General features: G+C 35.5%; 1 protein-coding gene across 5 annotated transcripts in view; it reads left to right on the forward strand.

The window, feature by feature from the left end:
- The window catches only part of PICALM (phosphatidylinositol binding clathrin assembly protein), a 66,186-nt gene that overhangs the window by 13,045 nt on the left and 36,627 nt on the right, over window positions 1-16,514 (forward strand). For all 5 annotated transcript variants that reach the window (XM_054004783.1, XM_054004777.1, XM_054004756.1 and 2 more), the window contains exons 2-4: window positions 12,078-12,220; window positions 14,371-14,446; window positions 15,672-15,774. In XM_054004783.1, coding sequence (XP_053860758.1) covers window positions 12,078-12,220; window positions 14,371-14,446; window positions 15,672-15,774 — 322 coding nt within the window. The remainder of the gene's footprint in view (window positions 1-12,077; window positions 12,221-14,370; window positions 14,447-15,671; window positions 15,775-16,514) is intronic.

Consider the following 16,514-nt stretch of genomic DNA (forward strand, 5'->3'; position numbering starts at 1 on the left):
GTCTTTTAGAATAAAGGGTTGTGGAAGGTAAACATCTAAGAAGCACCTAAATTTCACTTGTGTGGATACTCTGTATCTTTAGAAGATACATATATTTAGATTCAGAAAGTGTGCTAGAAGTGTTTACTGCCAAAAAGGAGAGAGAAGGACTTTCCATATGGGTAGATAATGACAGGACAAGGGAAAATGGCTTTAAACTGACAGAGGGTGGGTTTAAATTGCATACTAGGAAGAAATTCTTTACTCAGAGAGGATGGTGAAGCACTGAAACACATTGTCCAGGGAAGTTCTAAGATGCCCCATCCGTTCAAGTTTTCAAGGCCAGATTCAATGGAGCTTTCAGCAACCTGAGTGACATCTCTGCTGTGGTGGAGGTGTTGGAACTAGATGATCTTTAAGGTCAAGTTTTCCAACATAAACCATTCTATGGTTCTGTGATAAGTACTTTGACAGTCTTTGGGTGTATTTTTTAACAGAAATCATCTGAAAGCCATACAACCAGGTGAGCTAAAGTTGAGATTAGGAGTTCCTTGAGAAGGTTAGATGCTGAAGGGAACCCTAGTTACATTAAAGGCTTACCTTTTTGTAAGGTTAGAAGTTGCCTTGCTGCAGAACTACTGTAGAGTTGTGCTCATTGAGGATATTTTGTTCAGTGGTGTCTGCTATTAACAAAATGGTTTCCCTGTTCCAGTGGGCTGGGCTACGGTAATGTCATTGTATCACTGCTAGCAAGCTGCCAGGTAAGGCATTTGTTGGTACTATGCCTGCATCCAGGAGGTTTCCAGAGCAATCTGCAAGGATTGGTTATGTGCTATTGGCAGTACAACAGCAGCTTGTACATGTTTCACGAGCCTTGTTTTAAAAACATGTCTGTTAGTACAACTTGTTTTTTATTGTATGGAGGTGCAATAGCTATAGAACATTTTTACAGGTTCTTTGGAGCAGAAAAAGAGGGCTATAAGTACATACTATAACGAAAAATTTACTGTATGCAAAGGGAGATGGCTTGGGCACTGTTCCTGTAACATTCAGTGTGTATGTGGTGATGAAGAGACCTGAGGGTTAGTGTCTCTGGCATCACATACTGATCTATCAGCTATCTATAAACCATGTTATGTGCCTTTTCTATGCATCTTAAGGTGAAATCATAGGATAAACTCACTTGTATGCAGGCTGTTTGAAATACCTTCATGTTTTCAGCAGGATATAAAAGCAGTGTTAAAGCAATGCAATTTTCAAAGTAATTAGTCTTCATCAAAGTTAAAAAGTTCCACCTAGTGTAGTTCATCGTGTTTCCATTCACCCACTAAGTGTGACCATTCACACTATAAATATTATATTGAATGCTTAAGTATTATTATAAATTATTATCATATTTAATATAGTAATTTCGTATTAGACACTAATATATTAAATATTGATTTCAATATCAAACCAATGGCTGTCATTCAAAATCAAAGCCTGCCCAACCACCTGTCCTAATGTATTCTTAAACGCTTAGGGTACGTAGCTGCTTTCTCGCTTGTCAGAACCTGAAATGGGGCACATCCTCAAGTGTTTGCAGCCATGCACTCTGGAAATACTGACAGTCTTGAATAAAGAACTATTCATAATTTTATTAATGAATGCATTGAGATTAGCATGTGATCAGTGAAAAAGAATATTGATTTTTCCCTGGTTTAATTAGGCCAGTGGGTTAAATATTCAGATTGAATGGACAATTTATGCAGGAATTGTCATGGTAGTTGGCTGATAGATACAGACATTTTTCATCTTTCCATCAAGAATCGTCTTTAGAATATGGTTCACAGGCTCATTGTTAAGCATGTTTATAAAGATAGGATCAAGGCTCTAAGTTTACTGATATTTTTCAGTGGGAATGGTGTGTGTGTAGGAGCTTATAATCATTTTGAACTAGATTTCATGATAAAATGCTTTTAAGGGGTATGTAGGAACTGAATGTAGAGCAAAACTATTCAGTAGTTTTGGCATGTCTTGCATATTTCTTAGTATTAGGGAGCTAAAACGATTGTTGATTTTTGGGGAAGAATTTAGTCTTAACAGTGGGTGGCAGCTGGGAAATTAATCCTTAGAAAGGTAACTAATGTATTTTAGATACTTTTGTATTGATTAGTATTTTAAGATTTTAAAGTACTCTCCTGTTGTAACAACTGATAGGTACAGGTAACAGCCATGGGTTTTAGTGTGTTTTTTCTTCGATTTTCAAATTCAGTGGACTCAGAGAGTGCTGCTTTGATACAGACTGCTTACATCACTTTACCCACAACTGGAGAATACTTAAAGTGGAGAATATGTCCATGTGTAGTTCTAATGATGTTTTTTGTTAGTAACTGTATGTTGGTACACACTGTGTATCAACAGAAAATTACATTGTCTTGGGAATGTGTGCAACTGCTCTTCAGACCAAGATTAGAAGATGAAGTTACACTGATAAATTGGTGTAGTGCTCTATGAATGCTTGCAGAGGTCTAAACATGTAAGGAAGGTGTAAAACTTCAGTCTAGAAAGATTATCTGAATGTGCAGGAGCCGTACAAGAAGGTTTGGCTCACTTGATTTTCATTATAAACCACCAACATGAGAATGTAGGAAAGATGGGCATCCTTCCATATGTTTGTAGAAGTAATTTCCATTATCCAGCTGGGACACTAACTATATATATAAATAAATATATACATTCATATATATGTATTTATCTGTGTGTGTATTTATATCTATAAATCAGTGAAACTGTAGAGAATTGAGAGAAGGTCAGATGAATTAAGGAGACTGAAAATTTAGGGAATGTTGAAAGAAAATTATTTTTTTTATGAAGCAAGTAAACAGTAGTTTTTGCCTTGTGTTGAAGTTTTTTATGGGGAGTATGGATATTCAGTCTCCTCTGAGAAGCACAAAGGGAATTTCTTTTTTAATCTGCACCAGAACATCAGACTTTGGAATATTAATGTAAGAAAACTTGGAACTGTAGAGATGTACAGTAACCACTGAAGGCCAAGGCAGACATCTTGGAAGAACAGAGGATGACTGTAATGGGGTAGTTGAGTAGCAGTCACTCACTGGTGCCAAAAGTGGAAGGACTTGTCCACTTCCCTTTTTCCTCTCATTCTTCTTACCTTTGCATGTCATTATCTCCTTTTCTTGTTGTGGCTTTCACCTGTTTTGGTCTTTTTTGAGCCATTTTTTATCTGGTAGGATAATGAAAAAACTATACTGTGTCATCCCCATTATCCCACCCACCACCACTGAGGTCAGGGGGTTTTGTGTGGCTTTTTTCATATTCTGAGAAGTTAGTATGGTTCAGAGAAGTGCACTAGGGATGACATAACATATGCAGTGGAAGTGTGTCAATGTTTGCAGGTAGAGACAGGAATGGGAGCACTCTGTTTTGTCATGAGTTGTCATGAAAACATATCCTGTGAGTTATATATCTTATTCATTTGTGTTGGTCTAAAATAATGAACTTCTGCCATGTGTTAAACTTGGATGAAGATCTAGGTGAGTTAAGCTATGGTTTGTGTTCAGCTTGAATGTATTTGAGAATGAGAATGTTATATTTACAACCTGTGGCTGGAGCTGTTGAGGCAATATTTAACAGTGTTTCCATGTTAGTCTTTAAAATGTGGTGGAGGTACTTGGCAAGTTGAGACGAAAGTGATGTTCAAGTCTATCTTGAGAAATCAATTCTCGAAAAATAACATAGCCACACTTGTCATTTCCAATATTTGTAACTGGAGAAGTTTAAATAATCATTATGAATATTAAATGAAGTGTTAATGTGGCACTTTCCAGTATGTAGGAATTAAGATAAAGAAAAGGGAAAATTGTGTACATAATGGTTTGAGTTGTTCTTCCCTTATTTTAACTTCTTTTGCTGTTTCATTTACCAATGCTTTGTTTGTTGAGTTTTGGTAGACACTACTAATGTTTTTCAGAGAATTCTTCATTGAAACCAACTAATTTTTACTCTATTTTTTGCAGTTAATTAGTTTTTGTAGTTCTCAAACACAAGTAGTAAGTTACTCAAAGTGTTGCCATATGAGAAAAATGTAGAGTTAAAAGATACCTGAGACAGTAATGCGGGGTTCACAGGGTTACTGATAGAGATTTAAAGTAATTTCTATGAATTCCAATTAGAAACAGTGGTTTAAGTAGGAGAGAGAACATGATAGTCTCATTTGAATTGGAAGAAAAAGGCAAGATGTAGCTTGATGAAATGAAAATACAAACCTTTGGCTATAGAGCAAGTTAGTCAACATTATAATAAATTTTCTTTCTTCATTTTTTATCCTGCTTATCTAATCTAAATTAGATTAAATCTTAGTTCTTTTTAAACATGGAAAGCTCAGAATAGGATGAGACTTTTCAGATTTCTTTAACTCTTTCATAAATTGTTTCCTGAGTCAGTGCATGTAGCTGTTAAGATGCTGTTTCTATGCAGAGAAAGAATTCTCAGTGGGAATTTTTATTATTATTTCAAAACTGTGTGGTCCAGATTTCCTTGTCCACTTTCTCAAGGGGACTTTGTTGAAGCGAAGGGGCAATCTGATGTAGTAAACTACTTCTAGTAAAGTGGTTTGGTACAAATGGCTTTATTCAGAAGAGAAACAAACTTACATTTAGAACAAATAGTGTTTACGGCATATTTTATTTTAAACTGCAAATGTAAGTATTTTCTTTTAATTGGGAAAATACTGAAGTATTCACTCAGTTTTCAAATACATGCTTGTTATATAATATTCTTCAGATTAAATTCAGCATATTAAATGTCCTTTAGTGAGTGGCTCAGAATGAAATTTAACATCACTATGTTTCATTTGATCATTCCAGTATGTCATTTGGGGTATCCTTGTTTTTATACAGGTTTAATTTTTTGTTGCCAAATATATTGTTTTGAGGAAGAAATCCATTTTTTAAAAATTACAATTTTAGCTGTTTGCATTAATGTTCAGAATTATTCTGAGTATTATTTTTAGACAAATTGCTTGGTTCTATAATAAAAAGTACTTACTTACATCCAGGAACATTCTAATCCTATTTCCCATATTTAAATATGGACATCACTGGTAGAAGAAGTGGGAAAATATTTAGAAAGTTACCATATGCTTGCATTAAGTTATCTGCTTTTAAAATGTCAGTTGTAATGTGTAGAATCAGATCTGAATGTGTCAGGGTTTGCAGCTATCAGAACTGTTAATCTGTACAAGTAGATTTTAATGATAGATTTTACAGGAAACCTTTTTCTTTTGTTCTTATCTTTGTATTTCTGATTTCTTGAAGTTTTTTATAAGTGTCCTTTCATGGCACAGTTAAGTCCTCCAAGTATTTAAATATTAGAGAACATTGTCTATATATGTTCTAGAAATCTTTTCAAAGCACTTTGCTAGAATAAAATTGATATGTGTTTGTGAAGTCATTTCAATTTTGTTAATTTTGTAACTGGATAAAATTAGAGCACACTCTTCACAGTCATTGTGTCAAGGTGAATAGAAAAAATAACTTCCATAATCCAAAATATCTGTTGTCATCTGTAGCCAGTTGAAAAACTCTGCTTGATACTTTTTATTGAAGTTTTGAAAATAAGGGACTACCTTGACTTGCCAATTATTCAAGGAAGGAAGATGATCTGTTATAGAAATTTGAAGAAAAAAAATACAACTGGGAAAAATATCTAATATACGGAGATTAGATATTTCTAATATTTTGTTACATTTCATGTGAACCACTCTGGTTAAAAAGACACTTCTAGTTCAGTAAACAACAAAATAAAAACAGACCATGAAAAGCTTTGTTGCTGCTAAATTCAGTTTCTAAATTCAGAAGGAAAGATGTGGCAGGTGTGTGTGCTTTCCTAGAATTTGTAACAGGACTATTTGAAATCTGTGTGGCCATATGGATCATGAGCTCTTTAGGGGTAGGTAGGGGAATGTTGATCTTGAACCTATAAAATTTGTTTAGAAATAGTAAAAGCTTGCTGTAACTGTCTTCTCAAGAAGAAATCAAAAGAAGGAATTTTTTGTCAAGTGACTGACTTCTCAATGGCATAAAACCAGTCATTTTTCATATCATTAACCAATTTGATGTGAACTTGCTGATTTGTGATAGTTGAAATCTTTCACCAAATTCCTAAAGCTGCAGTGTTAACGGCTGCTACACAGTGTGTCATTGCATGGAAAATGGTCACATTGCTGCTTTTTCACCTATCCTTTGGAAACGTTTTAGCTGTTTAATGGACTTTTAGATTCAGCCATTTGCGTTTTGGTTAAGATTGCTGACCAAATGCGGGAGCAGCTCTGTTCCAGTGATCAAATATTTGTGTAGAACAAGAAGAAAATGAGACCCTAACATAGAGGAAACTGGTATAATTTGAAAATTATTATATGATTTGAAATCTAGGCAGCCAGAAAAGGAATTTAACTTGAGTATTGACAGTGCAGATAATAATTTCTTTTCCATTAGTATTTTATTTTTGTTTCAGCTTTTGGGTTGAGACACCAACATTTTCCCCACACATTTCCAAAAGTATGATAGAATGAAAGTCTGTCAGCTTTGAAGGTTTTGTCTTGTTGAGAAAATGGTCCCTTAGAGGAGAGCAAAATAGCCTTATATCAATAATTATTAAATCTTTTGCTCAAATCTAAAAATCATTTTTATGGCCTTAAGCAGATGCACACTCTTAAATAAAATTATCTTAAGGATAGACACTGTCCTATGTTCTAACATTGTGAGTAGCCACAAGTGTTCTCTCGTGAGTAGAGTGTCAGTCACTAGCATGTTATCTCTTCAGTTTGAAAGGTACTAAATTAATTGTGTTCTGTTGAACTCCTCTATGTGGGCATAAGTAGTGTGAATCTTAATTCATGCAATAAATAGTTTATATTTCCTTTTGTATTTAAAAAAGAAACAAGTTTGCTGTGTTGACTTAAATTTTAAATTTACCAGCTGAGTAAATGAGATCTGATGTATATTGGCTTGTGCTTTGGATACACCAATATGTACTTAAATATTATTTTATTATTCTTGTATTTTTTAACTGAGGAATGTAATGTGTTTAGTTCTTGGTACTATCTGCCTACTCATGTTGGATGATCAATAGTTCAATTGCTTACTGAAAGGATACTGTCTCTCCCATTACATGTATATTTTTTAAAATGGCACAACTATCAATAACTTGCAGGATATAACCAATTACTTGCTTATTCTAGGTAGTGTCTGTGGTGTAAAAGATGAAGAAGCAATAGTTAACAAATAGATATCTGTCACAGTTGCTTGACCTATTTTGAAGTAACTGAGGTGTGGGGCATACTTTCTGGCCTGGAAGATCTTTCTCTTGCAAATACTTTCTGATCGATACTTACAAATAAAAATATTGTTCAAAATGAGAGATACAGGTAAACCATTGGAAATAATCAGGTACTGCATGTACATGAAGTATGTAAATCTGGCTTACGTTCAGTCTGCTTGTCAAGTTACCACAAATGACATGGTAAGCTGAAACTGTATCTGAAACTAAAACCATTAACAAAAGCTATTCTCAACCCAGTTCTTTATAATCTTACTGTGAATTAATATGAGTAAGATTCTGGGAAAAGAAATCATAAAGACTCATTCAGGATACCTTGTGGTTCTTTTTTTTTGTGGGGAAGGAAACCAGTTTTTTATAATTTTGTCTTACCAAGCTTCCTGGTGCAGAACGAGGTGCTGCACAAGGAGTTAGGTCATAGGCACATGCTGAAAGTACATGCATTCTCCGGGGTACTTTGGGACAGATGCCTTTGATGCTTTATTATCCAGCCTGACTTCCTCATGTTTGCCATGGGTCAAGACTAATGGGTTACTAATGGTTACCATGGGCTGGCTAATACACATCTACATGCCTAGTGTGGCGTAGACAGCATACTTTATTATCATAGCCTTGTAGTAACTGCTTTGTGTAGGTGATTGCTGCTTCTTTCTTGTGTATGAATCTTCAATCCTGCTCTGCTTGTACTCAGCACCTTTATACTTCTTTGACCTGGTAACTATGAATAGCATAAGGCAATGAATCACTTGTTCTTTCCTGTAATGAAGGCTGAACGGTTGAAAGGCTATAGAGCTCTTGGTTGGGAGTTGCGAGTATATTATTTTTCTAAGCCTGAGTGTTGCACAGTATTGTACTGTATGCTTTGCAGTAGTTAACTCAAATAGGGTTAGGCAATATGCTTGCTTTGGTACAGGTGCAGTTGCAAATGTTCAAGTGTTGCTGAGATGTCTGTTGGCCAGAGCTTTGTTATGATTCCTTGCAAAACCCTTGCTTGGGTGGAAAAAGACCCAAACAGAATTGAATTATGTGAAAGTCACTTGGTGGTGAAAGCTTTAACTGTTACAACAAAAATAAAATCTAAACACTATTTAAAAACAAGCTACAAGTGTTTTCATGGAAAATCTAGTTTTGCCTCTGAAACCTGTGCTGAAATTTGATACACGATTTAATGTAGGTAGGTAAATGGTGTTCTGAAAACATGTTTTGTTAATCACTTTAAAAAGTCAAAGGTTTTTGATCTTTAGGAATACCTTTTGGACTACTCTTTCCGACTTCAACTTACTTTGTAAGTCACTTCTCTGTTTTTGCCTGCCTCCATTCTCTCTTTCTGTAGATGTTGCATAGATTTGTAAATTGCTTTAGATTGGAAGGGATCTCAGGTTTTGTAATGAACCCCAGCTTTTAAACCATGCTGAACATAAACAGATCTGACTGTTTACAGGCTCTGCTACCTGACCATTTCCTTTTGCTTCTCATCCTTTTTCTTGAACCTCCAAGAGATACCTGATTGAAGGTTGTCTTTATATTCCCCCTCTCTGCCTCCAGCCTTCTGTTTTGCTGGTGGAATAAACCCACCTCCTTCAACCACTTCTTGAGCATCTTGTTCTTCTACACCCTGGGCACCCTGGTAGCCTTTCCCTTCGCAGTCCCCAGCCACATCCATGGATATGACTGTGCATTTGTTGCTGTCTAAGCTTCCCTCATATAAGTCTTCCAGCCGGCTGCAAGCTTAAGATTCTTGTTGCTAATTGCTACCTTCTTTGAAACAAGGAATGACATTTGTTATCTAACACCTTTATGCTGTGTGTCTCATACTGTGAAAGTTTTAACAGATTTTAGAATTGCAGAATTCCATGATTTTAGGTGGTTTGTTTCCAAGGAGAGTTTCTTTTTCTGCTGTGAGGTATTCTGGGCCTTAATGCAGAAGGTCAACACATAAAGTGATTTTCCTTTCTGTAGTATTGATGGGAGTAAGTATTCAATCTTTCTCCTTGACTCCCATGACAAGATGATCAATGAAACTCTTTCACCAAGGGTTATCCTTTGTTTTCTTGATTATTTTGTTTGTTTCTATTTTTGCTCTGAGATGAAAGCTGTTCCCCTTAGTGCTGTACTCTTTGCTTATACACCTGCCTGTGATATTGCTCATAGCATTTCCAGTAAGTAGCAGTCTAGAGATATGTTGCTTTGGGGCACTTAGGCTTCCAAACACATAGCTAGTATTTTCATAGGTGGGTGTGAGACAATTTGTGTTAAGTGTAGGATGTGAAAATAACTATATATTTGTTCCTCTCCTTTAATGAAGGGTGTTTGTGGGAATAGGATAAATAACACTGTATATGCAGTGTGGGATGTAGTGCAGGAGTGTGGGATGAAGGATACCATCTTCTGCTGTCTGTACTATGCTGCTTATAGTATAGTTAGCACAAAAATTGCCATTCTAATTTGGGTGTAACTGTGCAAATATTTCTTACCCCTTTAGCATTGCTCATGAAAATACTTTCAAAAGAAATTTCAGAGATGTAACTTTTCTGAGATGTATATGGTGTAGATACTTTGAGGTATTAATACATACCAGATTGTTGTGCATCTGTTCAATCAGCATTTTGGAGAGAGAAAAATTTCATGTTTTACTAAATTTAGTTTATAGTAACTGTAGTATTGTAGTGACTCCCTTGTTTGCATTTGCAAATTTACTTCCACTGAAGGCTGGAGTTGCCTCTGTACTTCTCTTCTTGCCAAGGTTCTCTCTCAGTTGGTCACTGGTTCCTCATAATGTGCTTGTACTCTCTCCCTCTGCCGGTCCCCGCCCCTCCCCCCCATCCTCCCCCCCCCCATCCTCCCCCCCAAGTTCATTCATATGCTTTTCACAGAAACACTCATCAGTCCTGTGAGGGGTGATTTTCTGAGGGTTACAGAGCCTGTGTTCTTTTATACACTGCAATAGATATTGATTTCAAAGTTCAGTGGCATTTCAGAAAACATTTCTCCCAGCACAAAATATCATCTACACTGGATATTTGTTTGGGGTGGGGGTTTTTTAAAATATTTTTAGATAGTGAACTTTCAAGTGCCACCTCTTCTTTTGTATTTTTTATTACTGTTGATCTGTTGGCAAATGTTGCATTTAAGAATAGAAATTCTCACTTTCTAATATGCACTTGCACCTCTTATGCCAAAACATATGACTTGACATCCAGTGATGTGTGTACCTTTGTATTTAATGTATGTTCCTGCCAGATAGCTTTGCACAAAACTGCTTATGTTATTATTTAGGAGGGAAGACCTGAAGGTGAAGAAGCTGCAGGGCTTGGTTTTGATGATCCAGTTCAGAGCACGTCTCTTGCTGAGTAATATCCTGGCATTGTCTTAACAGCTCCAAATCATCATCCTGTAATAGATAACCGTGACTTAAAAATGAGGTCATGAATGCCTATAGTCATCACAATTTTACTTGTAGATAAAAGAATGTTTATCTCTCCATCTCATTACATTTATGAATGTGGAAATCATTTCCTGCTCGCTTCCTTTAAAACATGTAAATAGCAGCTTTTTTCAGTTCTCACCATATTAGTTCAGGGTATGTGGTAGCCATGCTTACCTGCTGCTCTGGCTGAAGGAAGGTCCTGCTCTTTCAGCAGTCCTTCAAGGTGGTTGATTGTTCATAGGAAGATACAAAACTATTTTCAAAAGTGAAATGTTTGCCTTCAGATTAAATGTGTGTTTCCAGTATGCCTTAGTAGTCTTTAGACAGGAAGGCATAGGACATTCTGCAGTCTTGATTTTTATTGAGCTACAGCCCTTGGCAGGGCTGTCAGTTTGAGTAAAAATTGCTGGTTTGTTTTTGGAGTGGTAATACTAGAAAAATTTCACGACTACTATGTTGCATTAAGCTTCATATTAAATAATAACCGGCTGTATTATCTTGTAGTTGTTTCTGTTGTATTTGTCAACATAGTGTCGTGATCTTAAGTCATCCCTTCCTTCATCGGCCTTTGGAAATAAGTTATTGGATGATGATACATTGTTCTGTTGGTTGCACTGAAAGTATAGCTCCCCATATTTACATAGGCGGGACAGAAGTCCAGGCTGAACAGAGGTTGGAAAGCTTTGTTTTGGTTAGCCAAACCTCAGGTGTTGTGCTCCTTAACCATCTTTTTGGTTAATGATCCAACTTTGTTTGAACTAAATTAATCTGTCAGCTTCTGGCATTGTTGCTAGAGGCTCCTTTTTCCACTCAGCATTTTCTCTGCCCTTTTGAAGGTGTTGATTGCATTGTATCAAGACTAAGTAGTATTTGAATCTTATATTACTCACTTTGAACCAGTGTCGGAAAGTATTTACCGATCCATTAAGAGGCCAGAAATCTGAGATTACAGTTAATTCTAGTCATAATCTTCCAGTAAAACTTAATTAAATGGTACCATGTAATAATTATTTTGCTATTTAATGCTTTAGGTGTTTGAAAGCTCAGAGTTGTTAGTCAGAGGTAGTGTAAGTCATTCTGGTACTTCTGTTCCAGGGCCTTCTAAGGCAGCTGCAAAAACTGAATCTTGGCAGTGAGCAGAGCTAGCTTTTTATTATTAAGTTCTGATAGACCAGAGCCATGCTGCTTTTCAATATTTATTTTTCTGGAAAGTCACTCAGTTTTTGTCAAAAGTATTACTACATAAAATGAATGTACTGATTTTTTTGGGGAGCATTATTGATCTTCCTTCACAGAACTGATAATAACAGCAGAAATTTTTGTATTGCAGATTTAATCCAGTGCACGAATGAGATGAACGTGAACATCCCACAACTGGCGGATAGTTTATTTGAAAGAACTACCAACAGTAGCTGGGTAGTGGTCTTCAAATCTCTTATCACAACCCATCATCTAATGGTGTATGGAAATGAGGTAATACAAAAATGATGTATTATTTTGAGAACAGTTGCAGTCCCTCATTACTGTAAATGTCACCTAAATGTTTCCACTAATTCTTTTTGTGAGACAGTCTTTGGGTTTGACTTTTTGGATCCTCCTCTGAATGAACATAGGTTTCATTTTCTGTTTGTCTCTGTTTCTACTTCAAAGTTTGCAATTCTAGAGTAAAAAGTAAATGTCCCAAATGCTGAGGGTCCTTTTTTCCTGTGTTCATATTCTAATGATGAAAGAAAAAAAACCCAAGAAAAATTAACTGGCATGGGATTCTACAGGCTGAAAATTGAAGCATGTTTGCCTTCATGCTGTAGCTAACCCTCTGGTCTTTTCTCCTAGATAACTTGATTCTAAATTAATTTCTACCATCGCAACCTAATCTTTTATAATGAAAACAAATGTGTGCCTGTGAGTTGGCTTTGAGGGTCACCCTAGGACAGGGTGAAATAACACCAAACTGTTAGCAGTTGAACAGTTTAACAAACATAACCCCAAGTTACACAAAAAGGAAAAAACTTGTTTTGTCTCACAATTTTAATTCCTATGGGGCCTTATTGTTTGAAATACCAAGCCAAGCATAGCAGCATCTTGAATGTTTTGCCTTTAAAACGAAGAAAAAAAATATATTTCTAAGGCTTTCTTAGAAAATTTTTGTAAACATTCCTTTTTACTGCAGAATAAGGTAAGCTATATGAACTTTGGAATTGAGATGCTTTTAGCAAATTACCAAAATTGTTAATTTCAGGTTGCATTCAGAGGAACTGCTTCCTCTGACTGACTTGTGTGGGTTGGAGGGAGAGGTTAAGTTTTTAAACATACACAGGTTTCACTTGCAGGTTATTGCTGGTCTGGATGAAAATCTATTCTGTGAAGCTAACTGAGCCACAAGAGGGCAAACTTCTGCTGTTGGCTTGCAGCTTAAACTTTTTCATTGGGATAATTGACACTTTTCAAAACACCTTGCACTTTGAGTCATATGACTTTTAAACTGATAACAAAATATTTCATAGCAATTAAATGTATTTCATGGGACCACTGTCTAAAATACTTTCCATTAAGAACAGAATTTACAAACTATTTTTTCTTGTCAAATATATTACAGAAGTATTGATGATAAGATTGCTGCTCAAGATGAAATTTTTCACAGTTGGAAATAGTACTTGAACAATGAGAGTGCAAACTGACTATAGCACCATTTAGATTGCAAGGGACCTTTAAGATCAAGTCCAGCTGCTAACCCAGCACTGCCAAGCCCACCACTAACCCATATCCCCAAATGCCACATCTGTGTGTCTTTTAAATACTTCCAGAGATGGTGCCTCCAACTTTGGCTTAATTCCTCTATAACTAGGTACTGAGTGCCTTTACTCTTCTCCAGTCTTTTTTCTATGTAACCTATGTATGCTAATGAAAGTAATGAAGTAGTACATGTTAGACTAATCAACACTGTTGTTGTCCTTTGTTAAAATGTTTCTTGCAACTGAATGATTGGCTTATTTTTGTAGCAGCTCTGTACAATTTTTTCCCTATTAAATTGTGTCAACAATCTGAAATGTGTCTTTAGAAGATGAAAATAGCATCATTCGCCTTATGAAACATAATTTGTAATTAAGTATAATTAGAAGTATTGTGATAGAGTGTTAATGCTTTATATGAATTGTTATGTTTGATATTTGATTTATATGCAAACTAACATTTACATTATCTATTTTCATATTTAAGCTAAGTACCATTACAATTGTATGCTGAGCAAAGATGACTTGGCTAATTAGTAATATTAAATCAGTTTTTATAAAATTGAAGTCAGTGAAACAACTATGAACATGTAAAATGAGAATGTATTTGAATGGATTTTTTCAGAGTTCCATATTCTGGCTTAGAATAAACTCCGACTGAATGAGGCCTTCATACAAAATGCTACTTGGATTTTTTCACAGATTTATGCATCAAAAATAACTAGCTTACTTCGATAGCTTAGCTGATTTTGTAATAGTTTCCAGATTTGAAGTCAATCTTAAGGCATAAAAGCTGAATTTTGTAACCTGAATAAAAAGTTTCTAGTATTGTTACTGCAATTCCTTCTCCTTGGTAACACAGTAAAAGTACTCAATTTTTTCTCTTTCATCTAGCGTTTTATCCAGTATCTGGCGTCCAGAAACACATTGTTTAACTTGAGCAATTTCCTAGACAAAAGTGGATTGCAAGGTAAGGTATCTTTTCTTCATTCAAAGTTAGTAATGTGCTGAGAACAGCAAAGACAACTTGGTTACTCTAACGAACCTTGTCATTTAGGAAGTAACTTTCCTGTCCATTTTATCCAAGACTGCATTTCTTAAATGAAATGCTGTAATGGTGTGGTGGGAGCGGTCTGCTGGAGGACCATGTTGCATCTTTTCTAACAGACATACTTAAAGGCTTCTGACTTCCTTAGATATACAGGTCTCAGTATTCCTCTTATTTCTATAGAGATAGACCTCTCCAAGTGAGGCAATTTTGATTATTAATTTTTAAAAAGTGCATCATATGTACATACATAATGTCAGTGAGACAAGAAGTGTATCTAAAAAAAATTAAAATTACTTTTTTGGAAAACTGATCAAAGACCATTCCATTTATCTTTGAGACTAATTCAGTGGGCAAATAAGTGTTTCTCTGATTCAGATTTTTCAACTGAAATAGTCTTCCAAATTGTTATGCTGCAGTTCAGTGCAGTTCTGACCATACCTGTAGCTGGCATTGTTTTTTCTCCTCAGGTGGTTCCTAACTTTGTCTACTGCTTCTTATATACTTCTGATCTTTGCCACAAGTGTACTAGAACAGGCAGCCAAAGTGGTTACCTGAGGACAGAAACTTTCTGAGTTATAACCAAGGCTCTAGCAAATTGTCTTTTTTTTGAGTTTTGATTTCTATGGTCTCAGCATAGACTATGAACAGATCTTCTTAGTCTGTACCCCTAGATTGACAGTTATCAAAATATTTCCTATCACTGCTATCTTAACAGAGAAAAATTTCTGTCATATTGTGGTGTTTCCATCAAAGCCTTTTTTTTCTATTCAGTTGCAAATGAGACAACTTGTTGCGGAGCTGATATGAATGCTTTTGTGAATGCATAATTTTATTTTTTGATAGTAATTTGTATTGTAGTATAAAAGGACTTGCATAAAAATTACTTCTTTTTGCTTGTGGAAGTGATTTCCTTAGGAAGTGAAGTGTAAACTTGTACATAGTTGAGGTTCTCTAGATATTTGTGGTATTGTCTGTTTGATTTACATGGTGAATACAATAATGTACGCAGTTATTTTCAGCTTATTTTTGCACAATTTTGCATAGTCATTGGAGCTGTCTTGTGCTAATATTTTGCACTTTATTTTGAATAACATTTTTGTTCTTTGATTAGGTAAGTAATAAATCCCTGAAACTTATTTTTTAGGTTATGACATGTCAACGTTTATCAGGCGGTATAGCAGGTATTTGAATGAAAAGGCAGTTTCCTATAGACAAGTGGCTTTTGACTTCACAAAAGTAAAAAGAGGGTAAGGACTGCATTTTGTTCTACTGATCTTGAGGTTTTGTCGTATGTCCTGTAATTCTAGTGAAAAATACTGACATTAGCTCAGGCTTAATACAGACAATAATGACTCCTTTTCTCTTTTGAATATCTCCCATGACACACAAAGGCCCAACTGCCCGATAATGTATATTGCAAAAAATTTTTTACTTCAGTTGTTATATTTTTTTCATCTTTAAACATTAACCGTTTAATATAAAGGAATGAAAGATGGTATACATGTAAGTCTATATAAAAAAAGTAGAAGTTTGAACAAATCTTTCACAATAGATTATATACTTTGCCTTTTAGGTAATATAGAGGACCATGCAATTTATTTGTCCTTGTAGCTCTGGAAGGTTTACGTGACGGGTGAAACACTTTGCAGCCCTTCCTGGTGTTTCTCTGTTCTTGTCACAAAATATCTGTTTGATGTTTACTACCTTTGTGAAGGTAGTGTAAATTTGTACTTATAATAGTACATTGCAGCAGATGCTGTCCTGAGTTGGTTGACAGGAATTCAGATTTTCCCTGGAAAGTGTGCTCATTTAAGAGAAGTGAGTTATTTTGAGACTAGGTACCTGTTTACATGTAAAATAACACAGTGCAGAGCACCAGTAGTTTGGTAAGTTACATGTTGTAGTGAATGATGGAATTAATCTGGAGCTCTTCTTTGGGAAGGCTGGAGAGAAGGTACCAATCACAGTTGAGTCTTTCCATCTTTGT

The sequence above is a fragment of the Vidua macroura genome, chromosome 2 (assembly GCF_024509145.1).
Source record: "Vidua macroura isolate BioBank_ID:100142 chromosome 2, ASM2450914v1, whole genome shotgun sequence".
Lineage (NCBI taxonomy): Eukaryota > Metazoa > Chordata > Aves > Passeriformes > Viduidae > Vidua > Vidua macroura.